The 24012-nt window shown below is 38.1% G+C and overlaps 1 protein-coding gene across 1 annotated transcript in view; it reads right to left on the bottom strand.

Annotated features, from left to right (window-relative positions):
* Positions 1–4021, bottom strand: part of CAMK4 (calcium/calmodulin dependent protein kinase IV) — a 208335-nt gene extending 204314 nt beyond the window's left edge. Inside the window, exons 1-3 of the mRNA XM_064596460.1 lie at positions 3651–4021; positions 1974–2101; positions 897–1135 (exon numbers count right to left, since the gene is read on the bottom strand). Of these exons, the coding sequence (XP_064452530.1) occupies positions 897–1057 (161 nt within the window). The 5' untranslated portion in view covers positions 1058–1135; positions 1974–2101; positions 3651–4021. The remainder of the gene's footprint in view (positions 1–896; positions 1136–1973; positions 2102–3650) is intronic.
* Between the last annotated feature and the right edge of the window lie 19991 nt (positions 4022–24012).

The raw sequence follows: 24012 nt of genomic DNA, 5'->3' as shown, positions 1-24012 counted from the left end.
AAAGGAATTCTCTTTACCTACCAATAACAGAAAGGAAAGAAGGAAAAAAGAAGAAGGGAAAGAAAAAAATAATTTTCTATGTTTAAAAATTTGAGAACATATGGCATCATCCACATGGCAAAACCACTCTCTACCTGTTTGGATCTTCAGAGGAGAGATGAGGGACATTTCTGCAACCCCAGAGAGATAGCTTTTTGCATATATAATTTAAATAAATCACTCCAGCATGAAAGAAGAGCAGAATTCTTCTAATTACCACTGCCTAGACCCCTTTTGCTGTTTTTTCTTTAAAGCCACACTAGTTCATTATTCTGCCTTCAACTCTCTTAAAAATGATTCATTCCCCCCTTTCACTCCTGAGCAGACTCTGCAAGGAAGCTAGTATTTAAGTTTAATTTCTAGTGCCACTTGCTTTGGAGAGTTTGATGAGAGGAAAGGGGAAGAATCTAATTTAATAATTCTGTCATGGTTTGGAGAGGCACCCTCCTCCCCTACCCCAAAAAATAACTAGACAAACAAGACCCTCTGGCAAGCTATAATCGTGAGCAAAGACACCATTCGGGAAAGCAGGGCCCACGTGTGGTGGGAGCTGTCACCCAAGGGAAGTGGCAGCCGGCGAGGAGGAGGGAGCGAGGGTGGGAGAGTCGGGCTGCTGCTCGCAGCTGCGCCGGCCTGGGCGCTCCGAGAGACACCCGACTCCCAACTTGAATGTGCTTAGCTCTCTCCTAGACACTAGGCGGGGAGAAATCAAAGGACAGGGAGGCTGGCTCCCGCATCCCCGGGAGCAGTCCCTGCAAAAGGGACTGCCCCCGGTGCGCGCCGCGGGCTTCCCCAGAAGCCCGAGCCCGTGCGCAGTACGGGCGACTCCACCACGTCCAGGGTGCCCCCCGCCTTACCGTCCCAGCTCCGACTCCACCTCGAAGAAATCGCTCAAAGCATCTCTATTGGAACCTTCGATCCAGTAATCCGGGACGAGGCTCCCGGCCCCCGGGGCCACACTGGCGGTGACTGAAGAGCAGGACGAGGCGGAGCACGAGGGCACCGTGACTTTGAGCATCTTCGCGGCGGGACTCCGGAAGCCGCCACCGCCGTCGCTGCCGCTGCCGGAGCGAGAAGCCCGGCCGCCCGCCGCTGCCTGCAAACGCAGGAGCGAGAGGTGGCGTCCTTCACACACTCGCACACACCCACCGCCGCGGCCGCCAGCGCCGCGGCCGCCGCCGCCGCCGCCTTCCCCCGGCGCCTCCCCCGGCTCCCTGGGCTGCGCGCAGGCTGCAGCTCCTTTCCTGCACACTCGGAAAGGAGGGAGGGAGGGAGGGAGGGAGGGAAGGAGGGTGGGAGGAGAAGGGGGCGAAGAACTAGGAGAGGGTGTGGAAGGAGAACCCAGTCGCCACCAGCCTGAGAGGAGAGGCGGAGGCACTGCAAAGGGGAGAGATTCCCTCCCCCTTCGCTCCCTCCCTCCCCACCTCTCCTCCTCCCTCCGCCGAGCCTTTCCAGCCCCCTCCCTTTTTTCCTTTCTCCCTCCCTGGCTGTGGCTGCGGCGGTGCCGGCTTGGGCGGCTCCGGATGCTAGGAGCTTGGGGAAAGCACGAGGACCAGAGCATCATCCCACGCGCCCTCCCGCGGAAGCCAGGAACCTGGAAGGCACCACGCGCGCAGTGGGACGCTCGCCCCAGGAGTGGCGGACGCCCAGCGCGCTCTGGGAGCACATGGGTCTGGACCACGTAGCAGCAGAAGCGTGAGAGAGGGACCTGGCTGTCATCGGCGCTACTCATCCTTCCCGGAGCGCGTCTAGGTGGCGAGTCCCTCCCACCTATCACCAGCTAATCAGCCATCCCCTGTTCATCCCTCTGTCAAAGCTTATATTGGCAGCTGGGGAGGGTGCCCTGTGGTCGCCGATCTCCCAGAGCTCCTGTGCCCGCCCCCGTGATAGCTGGAGGAGAGGGAAGCGCCTGGGTCCTCACTGACCTGACTCACCTTTGAGTGAAGTCTTCAGTTAGAAGAGACGGAGCTGTGCTGCCGCCGACACTGCCCCCTTTAGCACTGTTAGCGCTCCTGAAAGGGCAGGTGTTTGCTGAGTGCGGTTCACTTCCAACCTCTGAAGGCTAGAACAGAAATGACCCAGAGAATTACAGGTCTGGAAGGGCCCTGTGGAAGCCTTAGGGGGGGGATCGGTCACCATTCGTGACAGAGAAGATTGCTACATTTAAAGCTCTTTACTGTTCCAAGGAGATGTGTCCCATCACAAGCATTCCAATATCTGTCAACCTTCACACTGCTCTTCTAAGTACTGGTTAAATGTATCCCATTTGTATTTCTACCCTTGAACTTTTTTCTTTCTGGATTTCAGCAAAGACAAACAACAATCAGTCATGTTCTGTAATAAATATATATATAAATAGTTATTACATCAATCTCATTTCTGGCTAAATAACTCTAGGCCCTTTCTTTAACCTTACTTCACAGGTGTTACTTTCAGTACTTTTTTTTTTTTTTTTTTTTTACTTTCCTCCAACATGCAATAAACTCTTCTCATATGTCCCCATTCCTGATAACACCAATAAACAAAGTCCAGTATTCTCCTCTAACTTATTGATTTATTTCTGACTCTTAAGAGCTTTCATGCTATATTGGTGAACTACCCTCCCCCCCAAAAAACCATAAAAAACCAAAACCAAAAATTAAATGATTAGTGATACGAATATGATCCTTAGTTGATTGGAAATGAAAAAATAAACATAAAAACTATCCCTCACAGATGATTTTATGAAGATGAGCATATGCTCAATTTACAAATGGCCTAAAAAATAGAAAGTATATGTAGATTCATATATATTCAGTGAAATAATGAATTCTTTGGTGAAAGACTGAAAATGCTTACACAACATTACTTTTCAGAGAATGAGTTCACTAATCTTCATGTTAGAAAATCAAGTTCATACTCAAAGCAAGCTAATAAAGCTCTAAAGTAAATTCTAGTTCTCATGAAGTAGGTTTCCTTTGGCTTGCACTGACTGGTGGAGGAAGGGCATGGAGTAGTTGCTAGGCCATTTTTATTCACACTTCTTTAAGGCAAGTTCTGAAGTGGCAGCACTGCATGTATATACTTGTCTGTTGTGAGCCATTCTTTTACAACATAAGTCCAAAGCAAGCATATTACATTGAAAGAGATGATAAGTCTTTTTACTCTTGCTATTTTAAGGAAAAATAGCCAAAGAAACACCATTTCATGGTATAGAGGAGATTGCAGAACTGATATTTACATTCAACACTGGTTTAGTCATTTGATATACCTATGCTTTTCAAAACTGACTTTTGTAAAAGTGCTATTAACTGATGTTTCAAAAGAGGGTATCTGGTTTAATAAATCAGTTTGTTTATTTAAAAATAGAAGATGAAAATAAATATTATCTTAAGACAAGTGGAACAGGATTGAATCCAGATGATTTATCTTCACTCCTTACGAAATATCATTTAAAATGACCAGAAGAAGAACAAAGGCATATATCCACAAAAAGAAAGAGAGAAATAATATCAACTAAATCCCAGAATCTAAGAACAGATGGACAAATGGTAACTGACTTAGAAGACTGGATATACCTGAAACCCAGATTCAAAATGGGAGAAGCCACTGAGAAAAAATCTAATTCTTACCATAAAATTCCAGATATGCTCAGGAATTGAGTATCAGATCCTTCTAAAGTTGGAACAGAAAATAAGATATCAGTTGAACACTTTTATAAGAAGTTTCTTAGGCCCCTACGTTTCTTCTTCCACCATTCACAGCCAAAAAACATACTTCCCAAACCCTTGGAAAAGAGAGGAGATTTAATCTTTGAAAATGTTGAACAGAAAATGAAATATGTTTTATATCACAAAATACAGCTAAGACCATATTGAAAATAGAGGGATTCATGAAACTCTACAACAAAATATGAGATTTCCAGGTCCATTAGGCTCCCAGAATGCTGAAAAATGGGCATATATCTATCATATCCCCAGCCATACAAGAAATTAAAGGATTCCTCACTAAGAAAACTAAATAATTCAAGGAGAGAGGGACCTATGGATACTGACAATTAGGATACTTCCCAACAACAAAAATCTAATTTTTCTCAACACCTTACAGTGAAGGCTATCATTGAACAGGCCAAGGGATCCAAAACTTCTAATTGCCTATTTTTTGTCTCACTCAAACATGCATGGATACGGTGCCATTCTGATATGGCAGAGTAGCTGGTATGACTAAACCTCCTGTATATAACAATTATAATCTCTGGATTAAATATAAAAAGGATTCTTTAAATGTGCAAAAGTTCCACCAAAATCAGAAAACTGAAAATTATGTAACCCACAAAAGAAAGGAACGTTTCTGAATTAGATGAGCATTTATTTAGCTTTTCCTCTGAGGGCTCTGCAAGCAACACAACTCTTAGTAGCTTGAGGTGTCAGAAAACAGAATTCAGGGCTGGCAGAGAGGCTAGAAATTGAGGAGCAAATTCCAAAAAGGAGGGAGCACAGTGAAAGAATCCAACAATCCACATATAAATTGTGCTCAAATACTAGGCTAATCTCTGAACTACACATAATGTGTGGGAAACTCCAAGGAACTGAGCAGAAAGCACAAAGCATTAACTGGAAGGTTGAAAAGCTGAGAAAAAATTTCAGCTGTTCCTTACCTCAGGAGAGAGACACGGTTTGGAGTATGAGTTTCACCAAGTTTAACTGTGTGTTATAAGAAAGAAAGAAAAAAAAACTCTTTAAGAAAAAAATAACAGAATCCAGAATCTCTGCAAGGAATCATTGACAACCTAGTATACAATAAAAAAAAAATATTAGATATGTGAAGGGGTAGAAAAATTTGAACCACAGTCAAAAGAAATATCAACCAATAGAAATCAACACCAAGATGATTTAGATAGATTGGTATTCATAGACAAAAGATTTAAAACAGCTATTATAAATATGTTCAAATAATTTTTTAAAAAGATAATCACAATGAGTGTACAGATGGGTAATACTATTAGAGAAATGGAAACTACTCAAAAGAAAAAAATTAGAAATTTATGAATGGGCAAACTATCTGAGATTCGAAAAAAAAAAATCACTCAGGGCGCCTGGGTGGCTCAGTTGGTTAAGTGACTGCCTTCAGCTCAGGTCATGATCTCAGGGTCCTGGGATCGAGCCCTGCATTGGGCTCTCTGCTCGGCGGGAAGCCTGCTTCTCCCTCTGGCCCTCCCCCTGCTTGTGTTCCCTCTCTCACTGTCTCTCTCTCTGTCATTAAAAAAAAAAAAAAAAAAAAAAAAAATCACTCAAATTGCTTACGGAAGAGTGCAAATTACAGAGGAAATAGTGGGTGAGCCTGAAGATAGACTATGCTATCTAACCTCCAAGATAGTCCCCCCCAATCATCTCCTGATAATTATGCCTTTCTGAGTTCACCTACCACACTGAATCAGGGTTGACCTATGTGACAAATAGAACATGGTAGAATAAGGGTATGTGACTTCTACAGTCATAAAAGCATTACAGAATTTGCCTTGACCTCTTGGATTGCTCATTCCAAGGGAAGCCAACTTACATGGGATTCTCAAACAGCTCCATGGAGATGGTAATGTGGAGAGGAACCAACTTACTAGCCATGTGAGTCAGCCACCATAGAAGTAAATTCCCCCAGCCCCAATCAAACCATCAAATGACTACAACCCCAGCCAACATCTGACTAAAACTTCATAAGAGACCTGAGCTGAGCCACACAACAATTCAGAATTTCAAATAATTCAGGATTTTCTGAATTCATAGAAACCGTAGGAGATAAATGATTACTGCTGCTATAAGTCACTAAATTTTGGAGTAATTTATTTTGCAGCAATAGAGAATTAATAATAGCATAGCTATAGAAATTATCCAATTTAGATAACAATAACAACAGAGAATGAAAGCAAAAAGTTGGGAAAAAGGGGGCATGGGGACAAGTCTCAGTGAATTATAGGACAATATCAAGATATCTTACATATCACTGGGTTCCCAGGAGATAGAGAAAGGACTGGGGCAGAAAATTTATTTGAAAACAATGGCAGAAAGTTCCCCAAAGTTGATTTTGGTAAATCAACTTATAGATTCAAGAATTTCAGAAACCCAAACAGAATAAGTAGAAATAAAATCACACATAGGCCCATCTAAGTTAAATGCTTAAAAACAATAGATTTAAAAAACAAATAAACAAAAACAGTTTTGAAAGCATCCCCTGCTGGAGGCATGGGGGAGAAAGAGAGAGAAAGAGAGAAGTAAATATATTATATATTATAGGGAAGTAATAATACAAATGACAGATGACTCCTCATCAAAAATAATGTAAGCCAAAAACAATGGAATGATACCTCTAAAGTTATTTAACTTTGAAGATATTTAACTACAAAAAACAAAACAAAAACAAATCCAGAGATCCAGAATTCCATACTAAAGGAATTTTTTTTGAGGGGGTAGGAGCTGAGGGAGAGGGAGAGAGAGAATCTTAAGGGGGCTCCATGCCTAGCACAGAGCCCAATACAGGGCTCAGTCTCACAACCCCGAGATCATGACCTGAGCCAAAATCAAGTTGGACACTTAATCAACTGAGCCACCCAGGTGGCCCTAAAGGAATATTTTTAGGCTGAAGGGAAAGAAACAAAATGAAAACTCACATACACAGAAAGGAATGAAGATAGCAGACATGGGATATACATGTAAACAGAAAAAGCTCTAGTTCTTATTCTCCCTTTTATTTAAAAGACAACTCATGGTTTAAAGCAAAAATTATAATATTGAATTTTGTGGGTTATAGTAAAATATGATACAAAATACTACATATAAATCCTTCTATATAATGTTGAGGAAAAGACAAAATTAAGTGACAGAACGCAGATCAGTGGTTCTCAGAGGCCAAGACAGGGTAGACAATTGATCAAAAATGGGTTTGAGGGCATTTGGAGTGATGGAAAGTTTTATATCATGATTTTGATGGTGCTTATATGATTTTATTATGTGATATGTCAAAACTCTTTAATTATACTTTAAAAATTGATGTATTTTATTGTATGCAAACTGTATCTAATAAAGCCAATTAAAATTTATAGTAACTATGTAGCCAATTCTTTAACTTAGCCCAATCAAAAGTCCATAAATACTGAAAAAGAAGAAGTTAAACTGTTGCCATTTATAAATGACTTGATGTTTTACACAGAAAATCCTAGGATTTGACTTAGACTACTAAAATTATTAAATGAATTTGAAAAGGTCACAGGGTATAAGATCAAAATAAAACTATCAATTGTATTTTTAAATAATAGCAGGAAACAATTGGAAAATGGAATAGAATAAAAAAGCACAAAAATAATCTTCTATTGCATAATCTACCAAATATTGCTAAGAGAAATAAATGGAAAGATATACTATATTCATTGATTGAAAGACACTATATTGTTAACATGTCAACTATCCCCTAATTGGTGTATAGGCTAGTTTTAGTAGTCTTTGTCTGTAGAAATTGAAGTCTATTCTAAAATGTGTGAAGAAATACAAAATACCTGGAATAGAAAAACAATTCTGAAAAAGAACAAAGCTGGAGGTCTCACTCTTTTGAATTCAAAACTTACAATAAAGCTACAGAAATGAAATCTTACAGAAATGAAAACAGTACAGTATTGGTGTAAAGACAAAAAGAATAGGTCAACAGAACCGAATAGGGAATTCAGTATATACATGTGGTCAATTAATTTTTGTAAAAACTATCAAAGCAATTTAATGAGTAAAGCAAAGTCTTTCCAGTAAATAGTACTAGAACAACTGGATAAATATATAGGGAAAAATGAAGCTCAATCTTTTCCTCAGAGGCAAAATTAATTTAAGATGCATAAGCCTATGCATATAAGCTAAAACTACAGTAGTACTTCTAAAAGAAAATACTTACGAATATCTTCAGGAACTTGTAATAGATAAAAATATCTTAGACAAGACATTGTGGGCTCTTAAACATAAGAGAAAATGTTAAAAAATGGAATTTATCAAATTTTAAAACTTCTGCACATCAAGAGACAAAATTAAGAAAATACAAACACAAGCCACACTGAGAGTCAATATCCTTAATACAAGTATCTGACAAAGAATATATATCTGGAATATGTAAAGAATTCTTAGAAATCAATACAAAGATTAAATAAAAACAATTAAAAGACTTCTGGTTTCTGCTTAGAAATGCTTAGGATGTAGAGAACTGCAAAGAGCATTGCTCCAATCCTTATACTACAACAAAAAGCCAAAATGCAAGGTCAAGATGTTCTTATCCCTTCACAGAACTGAGGTCACAGAACAAACAAGTAATCTAAAATCTTAGGACAGACAGGTGTCCACGGGAAAAATGGCAGTTGCTTACCTGTGGCAAACATAGCCACAAACCAGTAAAAATTACTCATGAAGAGTTAACAAACTGGGGATGTTGAATGTGGGCTTACAACAGAATGTGAAACCCCTGGGAACAACATATATAAGAGGAGCTCACACCTTCTTGCAGGTTTTTCTCCACTGACTCTACTGGGCACACAAAAAAATGGTTGAGAGGGATGCCTGGGTGGCTCAGTCAACTAGGCGCCTGCCTTCAGCTCAGGTCATGATCCCAGGGGTCCTGGGATTGAGTCTGCATCGGGCTTCTTGCTCAGCAGAGAGCCTGCTTCTCCCTCTGCCTGCTGTTCCCCCTGCTTGTGCTCTCTCTGACAAGTAAATACAATCTTAAAAAAAAAAAATGGGTGAGAGTCCTGAGAAAGCATGCCTTGTGGTGCAGACCTAGAAGAAGAGAACAGCAGCTACAAGGAAGGGGTAGAAAACCAGCCATGACCTTCTCCCTTATCTTCCCTATGGAAAAAAAATAGCATTATTCTGCAGGAGAGGGGAGGCAACAAACATTGTCACCTTTAGGCACTGGCACAAACCCACAAGGAAGGGAACAGAAAAATCCCTCCTCCCTGAATGGAGAGGCAGGAATGTGTCCTGAACACGGAACTACAAATGGTGAAAAAGCTAGAGCTCTAAGAAAGAAGGTCACATCCCCAAGACACAGGGCCTAAGACTAAAATTTAATCAGAACAATAGAGAATGTCCCCTCTGCTCCCCACCACCAAGCTAACAAGCCACAGTGGAATACTTCAAGAGCACAGACCTTCTTTGTGGCATAGTGCATTTGGAAGACCTAAAGCTAAGGGTTGGGCAGACAGAGAGAAAAATGCTGAGAAAAACCAGCCCCCACATTAAAGAAAAGATAACTGGTAGAGAAATATAAAACATGTTGTGCAGTGAGGCTAAGCATTGCATGAACAAACTGCAAATCCAACCAAAATCCTCACTAGATTAACTCAAACTCCCACACTAAATACCTAGTAGAAGGGAAGGCATACCTATTTATAAGCATAAAATCTATTTACCACAGTTTCCACTGTCCAGAACAAGATGCACAACTTTCAATGCAAAATTATGAGGCAAACAAAGCATTAAGAAATAAACATACTGCTAAGAAACAAAACTATAAACTGAACCAGACTCAGATATGAGGGGCATGTTAGAGTTATCTAACCAAGATATAAAAATAACTGTGATTATTATGTTAAAAATTCTAATGGAAAAGGTGAAAACTTTTAAGGTCAGTGGGAAATTTCAGTGAAGAAATGGGATCCAAGAGAAAAAATCAGACAGAATTTCAAGAAACAAAAACCCCCACAGTAATATAAATGAAGAATATTTTCAACACACATATATCACTGGTTAAACAAATAGTGAATTTATAGATAGGTGAATAGAAATTATCCAAATTGAAACATAGAATACAGCATCCAAGTGGGACAATTTTACACAGTCTAATGTATGCCTAAATAGAATTCCAGAAGGAGAAGAAAGAGAGAACAGGAAAAAAAAAGTATAAAGCAGTAATAGCTATGAATTTTCCAAAATTAGTAACAGACATCAAACTACAGATCCAAGAAACTTACAGAAATATCAAATATTATATACATACATAAGTATTTGTATTATATATGTGTGTATATACATACTAATATACCACCGATGCATATCATATTTAATCTGCTGAAAACAAAAGACAAAGAGAAAATGTGGAGGTAGTCAGGAAAAAGACACATTGCATATAGAGAAAAAAATGGTAAGAATTACAGTAAACTTCTTGTCAGACAAGAAAGATGACAATGCTGTGACATCTTTTTTCCTGTTATTCATATAGTGTTATGTCTTCTACACAGTTTTATTGAAGTATAATTGACATAAAATAACTGTAAATATTTAAAATGTACAATTTTATAAGCTTTAATCGCTTCTCGGCCTTTTGGCTAAGATCAAGTGCAATTTTATAAGCTTTGACATATACCTGCCAAACAATCCCCACAATCAAAATAGTGAACATATCCATTACCTCCAAACAATCACCACAATCAAAATAGTGAACATATCCATTACCTCCAATCCTGGTGCTCCTTTGTAATCTCTCCCTTCCATCTCTCCTTGGATCTGCTTTTTGGTGCTATAAAGAAGTTCACATTTTCTAGGGTTTTTTATAAATGAAATTACAGTATTCATTATATTTTTATCCAGCTTACTTTTTAAAGAAACTAATATAAAGATGTGTTTTTAAGAACTATATATTGTCACAAAGTTTAGTACTCTGCCTTATTTATTTCTATTTTCTATTTCCACTTCTCAGAGGACAGTCTGGGTTTTCTGAATTATCATCTAAATTTCCCAGATTTCCAGACAATTGCAGAGCTCTTTTCTTTAGGTAGATAATCTTGCTTCTCTTGCCTTGTTCATCTTTCCTAACTTTCTGGCTTTGAAAAACAGTGATCTTAGCATTCATCTCAAGAAATTAGAAACAACAACGAAAAAGAAATTATATGCAAAAAAGGGAAATAAACTAAAAAAAGATTATAGGAGGGGAAATTAATAAGGTAGAAAACAAATATATCATAGAAATACTCAGAAACCCCAAACTTAGTTCTTTAAAAGGACCAATGAAATTGATGAACTTCTGGTGAGATAATCAATAGAAAGAGAAAAGACATAAGTAACAAATACTGGGATTAAAGCAGGGGAAATTACCACAAATTTGGTACATATTTAAAGAGTCATAAGAGGATATGGAAATATGAAAATCTGGCCAGCTCTATATATCTTAAAGAAACTGAATTTCTAATGAAACCACACACACCAACTTTAGACCCAGATGAGTTCACTGGTAAATTCTGCATTTTAAGAAGAAAACTCTTACACAACTATTCCAGAAAATTTTAAAAAAAGAATAATTTTTTAAAAATATTTTATTTATTTATTTGAGACAGAGAATGAGAGAGAGAGAGAGAGCACGAGATGGGGGAGGGTCAGAGGGAGAAGAAGACTCCCTATACTGAGCAGAGAGCCCAATGCGGGACTCAATCCTAGGACTCCGGGATCATAACCTCAGTTGAGGGCAGTCACCTAACCAACAGAGACACCCTGGCGCCCAGTTCTTTTTTTAAAAAAAGATTTTATTTGGGAGAGAGAGAGAGAGAGAGAGAGTGCACATAAGCGGGGGGGGGGGGGGGCAGAGGGAGAGGAGCACATTCCCCGCTGAACAGGGAGCCCGATGCAGGGCTCGATCCCAGGACCCTGGGATCATGACCCCAGCTGAAGGCAGACACTTAACCAACTGAGCCACCCAGGCGCCCCAGAAATAATTCTTTACTTACTTTTTGAATTGAGGATCAGTTGGTTTACAAGAAAGACATTACAAGGAAAAAAAATTTCAGGCCAGTATTGCTCATGGACTGAATTTTTACAAACTAAGCAATATAATAAAAATAAAAAAATAAATTATACTATATCATGACCTAGTCTGGTTTATTCCAGGAACTCAAGGCTAGTTTAATATTCTAAAATCAACTATATATTTCATCCACATTAGCAGACAAAGGAAGAAAAAGCATATGGCCATCTCAGTAGATGCAGAAAAAAATGATAAAAGTCCACTAATTATAAAAACCAAAAAGACACTTAACTAGGCATTGAATCTGCAGCAAAAATCAGACTTAAAGGTGAAATGTAAAAAATTTCCCTCTGAAATCAGAAATGATGAAAACATACTCTCTACCACCACTTCTACTTTTATTTAGTATTGTACAGTAGGTCTTAACCAAAGCAATATGGCAAGATTAAAAAAAAAAAACCTAAAAGAAATAAGTACTGAAAAGAAAGATCTGTTATTATTTATAGATGACAGGATTACTTATGTTGAAAATCCAAAAGAATTTATATTAGAATTGAAGACTTTATTGTCAATAAATACAAAGTCATGCAAAATTCAGTTTAAAATTGTATTTCTGTATATTAGCAAGAAATAGCTAGAAAAGAAAAATTTAAACTTTACTATTCAGCAATAAAAATAATAAACTATTAACACACACAGAAACATGAGTGAGTCTCAAAAACATTAAGCTGAATGAAATAAGTCAGATTCCAAAGAGTATGTACTGTATGATTCCATTTATTTGAAATTCTAGAAGAAAAAGTGAAGGTAAAATGACCCACATGGAGATAGATATATCTTGGTGCTATAAACACTGAAATTTTGGGGAAGAATAACCAAGTTACCTACAAAGAAATAATAGAATTTCATCACAGTTTTCTTCAGTAACAGTGGATGCTCGAAGACAATGAAGCAATCACTTCAAAGTTCAAAGTAAAACTGATTTCAGGGGCACCTGGTGGCTTGGTTGGTTAAGCATCTGACTCTTGATTTGAGCTCAGGTCATGACCTCTGGGTTGTGAGATTGAGTCCCGCCTCAGGCTCTGTATTGGGCTCTATGCCGGGCGTGCAGCCTGCTTAAGATTCTCCCCCACTTCCACCTCTCACACTCTCTCCCCCTAGAAAGAAAGAAAGAAAGAAAAAGAAAGAAAGAAAGAGAGAAAGAAAGAGAGAAAGAAAGAAAGAAAGAAAGAAAGAAAGAAAGAAGAAAGACTGAATTTGAATCTATATGCTATGCCCTAGTTAACTAGCATTTCAAGTGAAGCCAAGTAACAGACATTTCCAAATATTTAGGGACTCAGAAGATTTATCACCCATTCATCCTCTCAGAAATAATCACAATAGGATGAACTGCAATAGAACATTTTATATATATAAGGCAGTGACACAGAACACAAGAAAGAATGCTAAATGAACAAAAAACTAAGTTTTAAAAGTTATTAGTACAAATAAAATAATGTGGCTTTATATAATACATATGAAGCAGCAGAAGAGAAAGGTTAAGAGGAGAAAATATAAAAGTAGACTACAAATTCCATCCTTTCCAAGCAAAGAAGAGATATTCTGATTAATCAGACATTGATAGCAAGTTAGAAGGTTAATGGACATTGATACCAAGTTATAAGGTTAATACATGTTCAAAAATATAAGGATAAAAATGAGAAGAATAGAAAGTCTTTATAGTTTTCAAACCACAAAGTCAGGGGAAGAAACAGGGGAAGAAAGTTTGACAGACAAAAGACAGAGGGATGAAAAGAAACAGAACAGCATTATAAAATATTTAAAATGGCAGTCTAATGGATGCTGTGGTGCACTGTCAAGGATGCCTCACTCAAATTTAGCTCCCTCCCTGGAAGCAGCTTGCATCTACTTACTCATCCCATACTTTTTACCTCAGTTTAGGACACCTCTGAAGGTCCCATCTTTAGAGTTCCCTGCAGGGTTGGTTGAAACCTCTGGGACAAATTCATCACAGTTCAACTTCTCCTGCTCAGTACTTTACTTATGCCTTCATAGGCATTATTCCTGATTGCTCCCCAATACATTTTGTGCATGCTTATCTGTCTTCCATACCTCAACAAATGTTTCTAAGGGGACCTGATTTCAGAAAGTTGGTGCTAAGTGGTCCAAGGAAGCAGACTTTAAAGATGGAATTTTGGTAGCCAAATCACTCACCAGCTGCTTAACGATGAAGATCCCATTATTAGTAGTGAATGGGGTATAGTAGTTCCTGGCATACTGTGGCAACATATTCTGATTATATATTGTTGCATAACAAATAATTCCAAAGCTTAGTGGCTGAAAATAACTATTTCATTATTTCTCATGATTCTGTGGGCTCACTTGGGCAGTCTCCAGCTTCAATGAGGTCAACTGGGGTTGCAGTCATCAAGGAGCTTAATTGAGCTCATTCAAATGGTTGGAAGCTTCATTCACAGGCTTCAACTGCGAGATCACCTGGGACTGGAGATCAAAATCCCTACAAGTGGGCTTTTCACAGCATGGCAGCTGGGTTCCAAGAGGGAACATCCCAAGAACAAGTGTTCCAAAAGAGAGGATGTGGAAACTGCTAGGTCAATTAAAGCCTAGGCAAAAGGCAGCACTCATTCCATATTCTATTGATCAGAGCAATCACAAGCATTAGCCAGATTCAAGGGTAGAGGAAACAGGATATGTGACATATACATGTAGGATGCCATTGAACTGGGGTCATCTTAGGAGACTAGCTACTACACAGTATAACTGTTAAAATTTCACTAGTGGTGAACTGAGTTGGGATCATAGTAGAAGGAAAAGCACTGAACGGTGCAATGTCTCAAATCTTCAACGGGTTTGAGAAAAGTCATAATTATAAGGACAATGGAATCAAACAGATTTTGTTGAGTGCACCAAGCACTGGAGAAAGAAAATAAAAAGCCACCGATGATTAATCACCAATTTAAGGCAAAGTGGGAAAGATTAGAGGGTCTTCGTGGCAGCTTTCAAAGAGAACCTCACCTCCTGCAACAAGACAACAGAAAGAGTTGTGAATCAGGAATTATAAAGACAGCTAGCTGCAGAGAAAGATAACTCTCACTCCTGGAAAGTCTGCTATACCAAGGTCAGGCCCTTTATCAAAACAAGTGGGACTCTGAGTCTTGGTACGGAACCATCTTGGTTGATGCACTGGAGAAACCAGAAACCTCAGATTTCTCTGGACCATTTCGCCGATAAAAGTGGCCTACCCACCTCTCCCTAATAAAGGCTGTTATACCTCCCTTGCTTGGAAATGATACAGAGGCCACCGTCTTGTAAGATAGCAAGCATCCCACACAGTACCTATCCTCTCACCATCCCTCCTGGTCTCCAAACAGTCACAACATAACACAACATATCAGGGAATTGCTGAGGCTACTATACCAGGAAAGGGACTACAGTCTGAAGGAGCTGTAGGACATAGTCAACATGGAGTGGCACAAATTTGGATCCTGAGGTTTCAGAATCAAGGAAGTCAGAACATAAAATTGCATAAGGGAAGAATTTATGAGCATGGGAACTGCTCCTTTTGATACTGGATTTAAGCCCCCAGGTGGAAATCTGTATGTTGAGCGACAAAGAAAATTATCATTATTCAAAAAGACGAATCATACAGGATAAGTTTTCTTTTCAAATTGCAGTAAAATAAGAAACTAAAAAAAATAGCAAAAAGACTCATGCACTTGTAAATTTTTAAGCACCCTTCAGATAAAAATAAAATTGAAATTACAATTATAATTTAAATCCTTTATAATGAGTAAAAATGAAAGCACTAATTATAATAATCTGTGTAATGTAGTCAAAACAGTGCTCACAGAAATATTCATAACTTTAAATGCAAGTATCAGTAAACAACAAAGATTGAAAAATAAATGGATTAAGATTAGGGGCACCTGGCTCAGTCATTAGGCGTCTGCCTTCAGCTCAGGTCATGATCTCAGGGTCCTGGTATCAAGCCCTGCATTGGGCTCCCCGCTATGCGGGAAGCCTGCTTCTCCTTCTCCCACTCCTCCTGCTTGTGTTCCCTCTCTCGCGGTGTCTCTCTCTGTCAAATAAATAAATAAAAATCTTTAAAAAAAGAAAAGAAAAATAAATGAGTTAAGATTATGTAACTGGTATTTTGAACTAGCAGAAATTGATAGGATGCAAACATAATACAAATTTATTTTTTCTCTATCCTCTTAAATCCATTCTATAGTCTTATTTTTCCCCTCTCGGATAAAATATTGAGAAAAGGTCATAGCTTTCCTGGTTAATTTTAAACATTAAAAAATAAAATCTTCCATTCACTTCTAATAACTATTACAATTTTATTTAAATAATTAAACTGTCCATTTTAGTGAAATAGTCTACACTGGAATTTTAGTTAATGCTTCACTTTTCTCCTCCCCAGCTCAGGTTCATTTCAGACTGAAATTCTGCAGGAGAGGCTAGGGTGTGTATGGGAACTTCTGTCCCTGCTTTGTCAGCCCCTCCTCACTCAAACCCACACTTTTAGCTGTGATATTAGGACTCTCCAGGGTTGGATTTGGGCAGGGTCAGAGATGGGATAAGGAGGTAATGGGGAATAAAGGTCCGACTTGATAGCGGAGGGGTGTTGTGATATGAGAGTGCTCTCTGGGCTTGCTGAATTTTCATTGCTGGCCTCATGGGGTATTTTTGTGGGTTTTGTAGAGATTTCTTCACCAGGAACATCCAACTGTAGCTCTGTTGATGTGGGCAGAGCTTTTGCCCTCAGATTCAGTATCTAAGGTTTCCTCCAGCCTCTTTTCGGTCCATTCATCCAAAGCATTCCTATTTTTATGACTCACATCTGTCTAGGAAAACACATGCCTCTCTTCAGCCATGGTGGAAGCAGGCACCTCTCTTTGCTCTTGCCCAGGAAATAGTTGTAGACATATACTTTCTGCTTTTCATTTTCTATAAGTGCAGACCAAAAACTGTTCCTTTGCCCCATCAAACACCAGGGGCAAAAGGGAAGCAGGGATATAAAATTCCACAAGAGGGTCTCTTAAAGTCCCTCTAACTTGTCCAGAGGTCAGGAGTAACATCACTGCCACCCATTCACCCTACACATTAAATATCGAGGGAAGTGTGGCTGGACAATATTGCCAAGTGGCAACAATTCCTCACAGTATCTTCTTTCCCCTGGCTCTCTAACCTTAATTCTTTTATCCCCTGAGGTTGGGTTTAGGGCTAAGGGTCACAAAACTGCTTTTCAGCTAGTACTTTTGTCAATTGTACATAGATGAACTATCCCTTCATTTAGAAATATAGGGCTTCTTGTCCCCTGTTATTTTGCTTTTGGCCTTTGGGTTTCAGACAAAATGAGACAACAAATATCTGACTTACTCATCCTGTCACACATATAACTTAAGAAACCGGAAAAGACTGACAAAATAGACCCAAAAAAAGTTAAATAAAGGAACTGATAAATACAAAAGTAGAAATTGCCTAAATAAAATGAAAACATTAAGTACAATGAGTGAAATCAAAAGTTTATTCTTGGAAAATCCCATTAAATCGAACATCTGGCAATTATATTGAAAAGAAGATTAGAAAAGACCAGCAACCAACATTATCAGTGGGACAGGAACATAAAATTACATTAAACAGGGTAAGAATTATAACAAAATATTATGGCTCTCCTTATGCCACAAATTTAGAAAACTAGGTGAAATGTATCAATTCACAGAAAAGTATATATTATTACAATTAATTCAAGAAGTATAAAAATAGGAATAGAAGTATTAGTAGTGAAGAAATGAACAAGGCGATTAAAATCTACTCTTTGAAGGACTTCAGGCCCAGGTAATAGAAGAAACTATCAAACTTCAAATAGCAGATATTTTCTACATTATAAATAAACTGTTCCAGAGCAGAAAAAAAAATATGAAAATGTTGGTAAATCATTTTATGAGAATAGCAATACTCTACTATCGCTAACAAAGGACAAAAGTATACAAAAAAAGAGAAATATAATCCAACCTCTTTTCATGAGCATGGATATCATCATAATCCTGAAGTAAATATTAATATTCTAAACCCAGCAGAAAATTAAAGAATACAACATAATCAAGTAGAAGTTATCTCTGTCTTAGATATTTGCAAAAATCAGAGAAAAGTTACTTCCCTGGGTGTGTGTGTGTGTGTGTGTGTGTGTTTTAAATAAAGAGGAAATTTCAGTACATTAAGAGATTCAGAAAATAGAATATTACTCCACTGACCATTTATTCTATAACCAATACATTATACAAAATTCAGATATTGTCACACTTGTTTCAATCTTTTGCCTATGAGATTCAGTTTCTTTTTTTCATGTATCTGAACTAATATTGACCCCTTTCCTCCGCACTTTATGTGAAACAGATCTCTGTCTAACCTCTTCTGGTGCAGCTGTCATTGGCCGTAAGCCTAACCAGTTCTTACTCCATTACCGTATTCAAATGGTTAAAGGGTCATTTCTCTCTGTTCTTTGGTAGAAATGGGAGAGGAAACATCTTGAAATGTATGCTTATTAAGGAGGAATCTAACAAGGGTTTCCCCGAACACGTGGTTAAATATTAGAAAATAAATGTATAGATTGGTATTAGCAGACTAAGGAAAAAAACCTTTTGATTATATCCAATGTTCTTTAATGATTCAAAAAATTAGCAAGCAGAAGCTAAAAGTAAATATCCCCAATTAATAAAAGGTGCTTATATGAAATCTACAGAAAATAACATAGTTTATGGCAAAATGTGAGAAGCATTCTAACTAAAGACACAAGAAAAGGATAGCTATTACAGCAATGCCGAGTGTAATGAAGGCATAGGAGAAAGAAATAACTATCAATAAGAGAAAGAGAGATAAAGCTAGCATATTTCTTTTTATAAGCAATATCCAGTGAAAAAACAGATCTCACTAAAAAATACAGAATACCTGGAAAATAAAATCCAAAAGACTATATGTGTATCTATTTATCTATCTAATCTCCTCTTTCATATGAAAGAGAAGATGCCCCAGCAGAGCAAAAAACATCTGAAAGACTATTAATGAGCAGGACTTCTAAACAGATATGAATACATGTGATGAGGCCTATTCTAATTAAAACAGGAGAGTCTGGGGGCGCTTGGGTGGCTCAGATGGTTAAACGTCTGCCTTCGGCTCAGGTCATGATCCCAGGGTCCTGGGATCGAGTCCCGCATCGGGCTCCCTGCTCCGCGGGAAGCCTGCTTCTCCCTCTGCCTCTCTCTCTCTCTCTCTCTGTCTCTCATGAATAAATAAATAAATAAAATCTTTAAAAAAAAAAAAAACAGGAGAGTCTGGGAATAGGGAAATATGTCAATAAAATTGAATAGGGTACATAAGCAGACTCACATATATGTAAGACTTTAATTTATGATTAGGTTGGCCTTTTAATCAGTGGGAAAATCTGTGTATTTACTAATTTGTAGGAATGTAGCTATCATATGAAAAAAGTAAAGCAATATACTATTTATTCCTCATATTATTTACTAAAACAAATTCCAGATGGTTTAAAGCACTAAACATTAAGCAAAAATATATATGTACTAGAGGAAAATACAAAATACTTTTAAAGTGTTGGGGTAGCAAACCTCCTCTCAAGTGAGAACCCCAACCCAGAAACCATCAAGCATATGTGACAGATTTCTCTCAAAAAACTTAAAACTCAGTATAACTGGCCAGGGGTGGGGGGATATAAAAAAGATAAAATACACGTGGTAGAAATAAATTACTGTAACACATTTAGCAGACAAGGTATTAATAACCAGAATGCATAAAGATGGTTATAAATAATTTAGTAAAAGGCAAACAACTCAACACTAAAATGAGTAAAGGATGCCAGATGGCGATTCTCAAAAAGAGAACAAAATGGCCAGTAAACATAAAGGATAATCAGTCTTGAGGGCAATCATGGTGTGTATGGGGGGGGGGGGTTCACTTATCATAAACTGTCAAATGTGGGAAAGATATAGGGAAACTGACACATTCATACACAGTAAAGTCTAAAGACTTTTGGGAAGGCAATTAGGAAATATATATTTTAAATCTTAAATCCCTTTAGGCTAGCAATTCTGCTTCTAGAAATACATTTTCAAAAAATACTTTCTCAAGTGTCCAATGATATATTCAAGGCTATCCATAACTTTATTGTCTGTATTAGTGTAAAACTGGAAACAATGAAATGTCCTTCAATAGGAAAGTTGTGTATGGCACATAAAAAGAATGACTTATACACACACTTATATGTGTATGTAACATACATGTATACATACAAGTTCAAATAGTAGGATGATTCCCTTTGTGTTAAAAATTAGAAAGCAAATATACATACATAAATAAATGCATAGGCAAGGACAGAAGGATGCCTGTCAGACTCTTGACAATGTTACCAACTGGGAAAGGAAAGTAGAAGCATACTAGAGGGATCATTTCAGGGTTTGCTCTTAATACTTCTGAATTTTAAAAATTTTTTTACCATGAGAATATATTCATGCATTGGTGGGGTAATTAAAAGGATAAAACAATCTGAGCAGTGAAGTAGCAAATGATTTTTCTTTTTGTCCCTGGCCATATCTGTTTGTAATGAACAAGCTGACCCCAGTTTGGTCACTCCATTCATTTTGGCCATTTATTAGTTATGCTTTGAGACAGGGACAAATTTTCAATGCATGCAGAGGAAAAACAGCAGCATATTTCTCAGAGCAAATTATTCACCACAACAATCATCTCAAAAGCCTTCATTTTAGGACGCCTGGGTGGCTCAGTTGGTTAAGCGACTGCCTTCAGCTCAGGTCACGATCCTGGAGTCCCGGGATCGAGTCCCGCATCGGGCTCCCTGCTCAGCAGGGAGTCTGCTTCTCCCTCTGACCCTCCCCCCTCTCATGCTCTCTCTAGCTCATTCTCTCTCTCAAATAAATAAATAAAATCTTAAATAAAAAAAAAAAAGCCTTCATTTTAGATATATATTTACCTACCTTCCGCACTTTCCCCCACTGGAATTTAGAATTTTTCTTCCTGAAACTTCTAGTTGCTAAGCAACATTTCCTTCTTTGTGGAGCTGGGTTGCCATATCAACTTTTCATCAGCTCGATCTTACTCTTCTTTTCATCCTAATCATCACAGACACACAAATAGATACACACACACACACACACACGAGTTTTCTAGAGTTCTTCCATGGTCACAGTGTTTAGTCATTCACTTGCTCCATACGAAATTAAAGCCTTAACTTTTTTTTATTGTTGCAAACTCATAACCAAAAAAATGAAGACAGGATTCCCCTTCCCTCTTCTAAAAGGATAGCCATGTCAGAGATGGCTTTCCAAAGACTGAGAAAAGGATTGGTTTGGGAATTAGAGTTTGGGGATGAAGTTCTAGGTCTAATCTGCTACTTTAGGGGGATGGCTTTCAGATGGTTAAGGCCTCTTATAATTTCATTTCATAAGTATTTATTGAGCTACTACTATGCTCCCTATAATGTTCGGGATATTGAGAATGCACTCATCAATGCAAACAGTCACCACCCTCAAGCAGGTTACATTCAGAAGCTGGTATATTTCCCTATGTTATAATTGCCTGCTTGACTGTTCCGTTCCAGTGTTCCCAATAACTACTAGAAAATCAGCCTCTTTAAGTGATATATTAAAATCTTCTATATCTTTTCAGTTTTATAGTTATAACAGTTATCACTATGTGTTTCTAGTTACCGTGTTGTTTAATGCATAGAAGTATATAGCTATTACATCATCTTGGCTGAGTAGTGATTGTATTTTTAAATTGTACCTTGTATATATTTCACTCTTTGTATTTACATTTGCCTAGTAATTATTTCTCTCTTTACTGACATTTTTTAAAAGATTTTATTTATTTATTTTTAAAGAGAGAGTGTGTGAACAGGAGGAGGGGCAGAGGGAGAGAGAATCTCAAGCAGACTCTGCACAGAGCCTGGGGGGCAGGGGTGGTTTCCAACTCACAACCTTGAGATCATGACCTGAGTGGAAACCAAGAGTCAGATGCTTAACCTATTGATCCACCCAGGCACCCATTACTGTACTAAAGCTCCACCAGACGTACCAAAGCTTCTCAGAGGCCAGAATCTCACCAGGAATCACAGGACTTAGATCCTTGCTTGAGGCTTTTCCACTGCTAGTCCTCAGACTCTGTTGGCCAAAGTAGGGAAACATCCTGTACCCCGTCACTCCTTCAGAACCCAGGTAGAGCATAAGGCTTTGCATACACCCTTACAAACTCTCCCTCCCCAATAGCCATCATTTAGCTTAGAGGAAGCTACTGTTGGAAGCTGGAGCAGCTTGAACAGGCTGGAGTCAGGGACACGCATCCCCCAGGCTCTGTGCAGAGTCTGCTTGAGATACTCTCTCTCCCTCTGCCCCTCCTCCTGTTCACACACTCTCTCTCTAAAAATAAATAAATAAAATATTTTTAAAAATGTCAGTAAAGAGAGAAATAATTACTAGGCAAATGTAAATACAAAGAGAGTGAAATATATACAAGGTACAATTTAAAAATACAATCACTACTCAGCCAAGATGATGTAATAGCTATATACTTCTATGCATTAAACAACACGATAACTAGAAACACACAGTAATAATTGTTATAACTATAAAACTGAAAAGAGGGCACCTGGGTGGCTCAGTTGGTTAAAGCAACTGCCTTCGGCTCAGGTCATGATCCTGGAGTCCCGGGATCGAGTCCCGCATCGGGCTCCCTGCTCAGCGAGGAGCCTGCTTCTCCCTCTGACCCTCCCCCCTCTCGTGTACTCTCTCTCATTCTCGCTCTCTCAAATAAATAAATAAATCTTTATAAAACTGAAAAGATATAGAAGATTTTAATATATCACTTAAAGAGGCTGATTTTCTAGTAGTTACTGGGAATACTGGAATGGAACAGGCAAGCAGACAGGCAATTATAACATAGGGAAATAACTGCTATGATAGAAATGAATACAGGGTGTCCCTAACCCAGTTCCTTTTCTAGTTGATGCCACACACACAAAGTAGGTTAAATGAAGCTGGTTTCTGACTTCCAGGAGTTCATGATTAGGGCAGGTGGTTCCATTCTGGGATATATCTTAAGGTCAACTCTTTCTATTTCTAAAGTTTTTCCTGGTTTAAAAGTAAAGATTGACTAGTACATCATCAAAATAACCTGCAGAAACACCTATGACCTTACTAAACAGAAAATTTTTTCAAAAAAAGAAAATGTTACTTCTTTTTTAGATCATTGATACCTTCATTAAATATTGTTTCTTCTTTTACTTTTTTCTTGATTAAACATTTTTAATGAAGGAAATGTCTGACCAAAAATATTCCATAATTAATTCATTTTTCTCATTTATATATGAGTGTGTAAGAACGGGTGTTCACAGGTCCTTTAAAACAATCTGCAGTTGCAGTTAAAATAATCACAGTTACAGGATGAGTGTGTGGACAAATTATATCTCCTGCTGTAATGATCTCCTTGACTAACAGAGGTTCTGAGAGACTCCCAAGTTTGTGACTTCATCACTTAGGTCACCCACTGTTCCTTTATCCTCTCAAGAAAGTTGACAATTTCTAATGCTCCTTTCCTCCTCGACATTTAACCACTTTAAATTTTTTTCTGAACTTATTCTGATATATTTACTGTTATAGTTCTAAAGTGTACTCAATTGTGATTCAAATATGGAATAGTTACTAGAGTATATTGAGACCTTGAATTTTATAGGAAAAAAAGACCTGTGAATTACCATAATCCAGTTTTTTAAAACAGTTCCTTGGTAAAATGCCAACATAGAAAGATTCTTATGGAATATATGCACAAAATGACTTACAAAAGCCTCTGAATGCAGCAGTTAGATACAAACTTTAAAAATAGGATGTGTATTACATGAGGCTATACTTTCATCTCTGAATTTCATTTTTTTATTTATTCCCTCCTGATTGCCTTACTTCTTGCAGTTCAGTGAACGCTAAACTTTAAAAATCATTTGGCCATCTTTCAAATCATTGCTGAAAGTTTTCATTCTTTGAGTCTGACCCTGGCAAGCTGATAATTAACATCTACAACAGTGATTTTCAGTGAAAATTATACCACATCCTGGGGAGAATTCCACAGATCTGTGGGGCCACTTTGGGTCACTGCAGTGACCGGGGAGTGCTAACTGCATTTAGGGGACAG

This window comes from Mirounga angustirostris, unplaced genomic scaffold (genome assembly GCF_029215605.1).
Source record: "Mirounga angustirostris isolate CCGP_5_RB_7025 unplaced genomic scaffold, mMirAng1.0.hap1 SCAF_7, whole genome shotgun sequence".
NCBI classification, from domain to species: Eukaryota; Metazoa; Chordata; class Mammalia; order Carnivora; family Phocidae; genus Mirounga; species Mirounga angustirostris.
The sequence above is the reverse complement of the archived record's forward strand: the minus strand, read 5'-3'. Positions and strand labels throughout refer to the sequence as shown.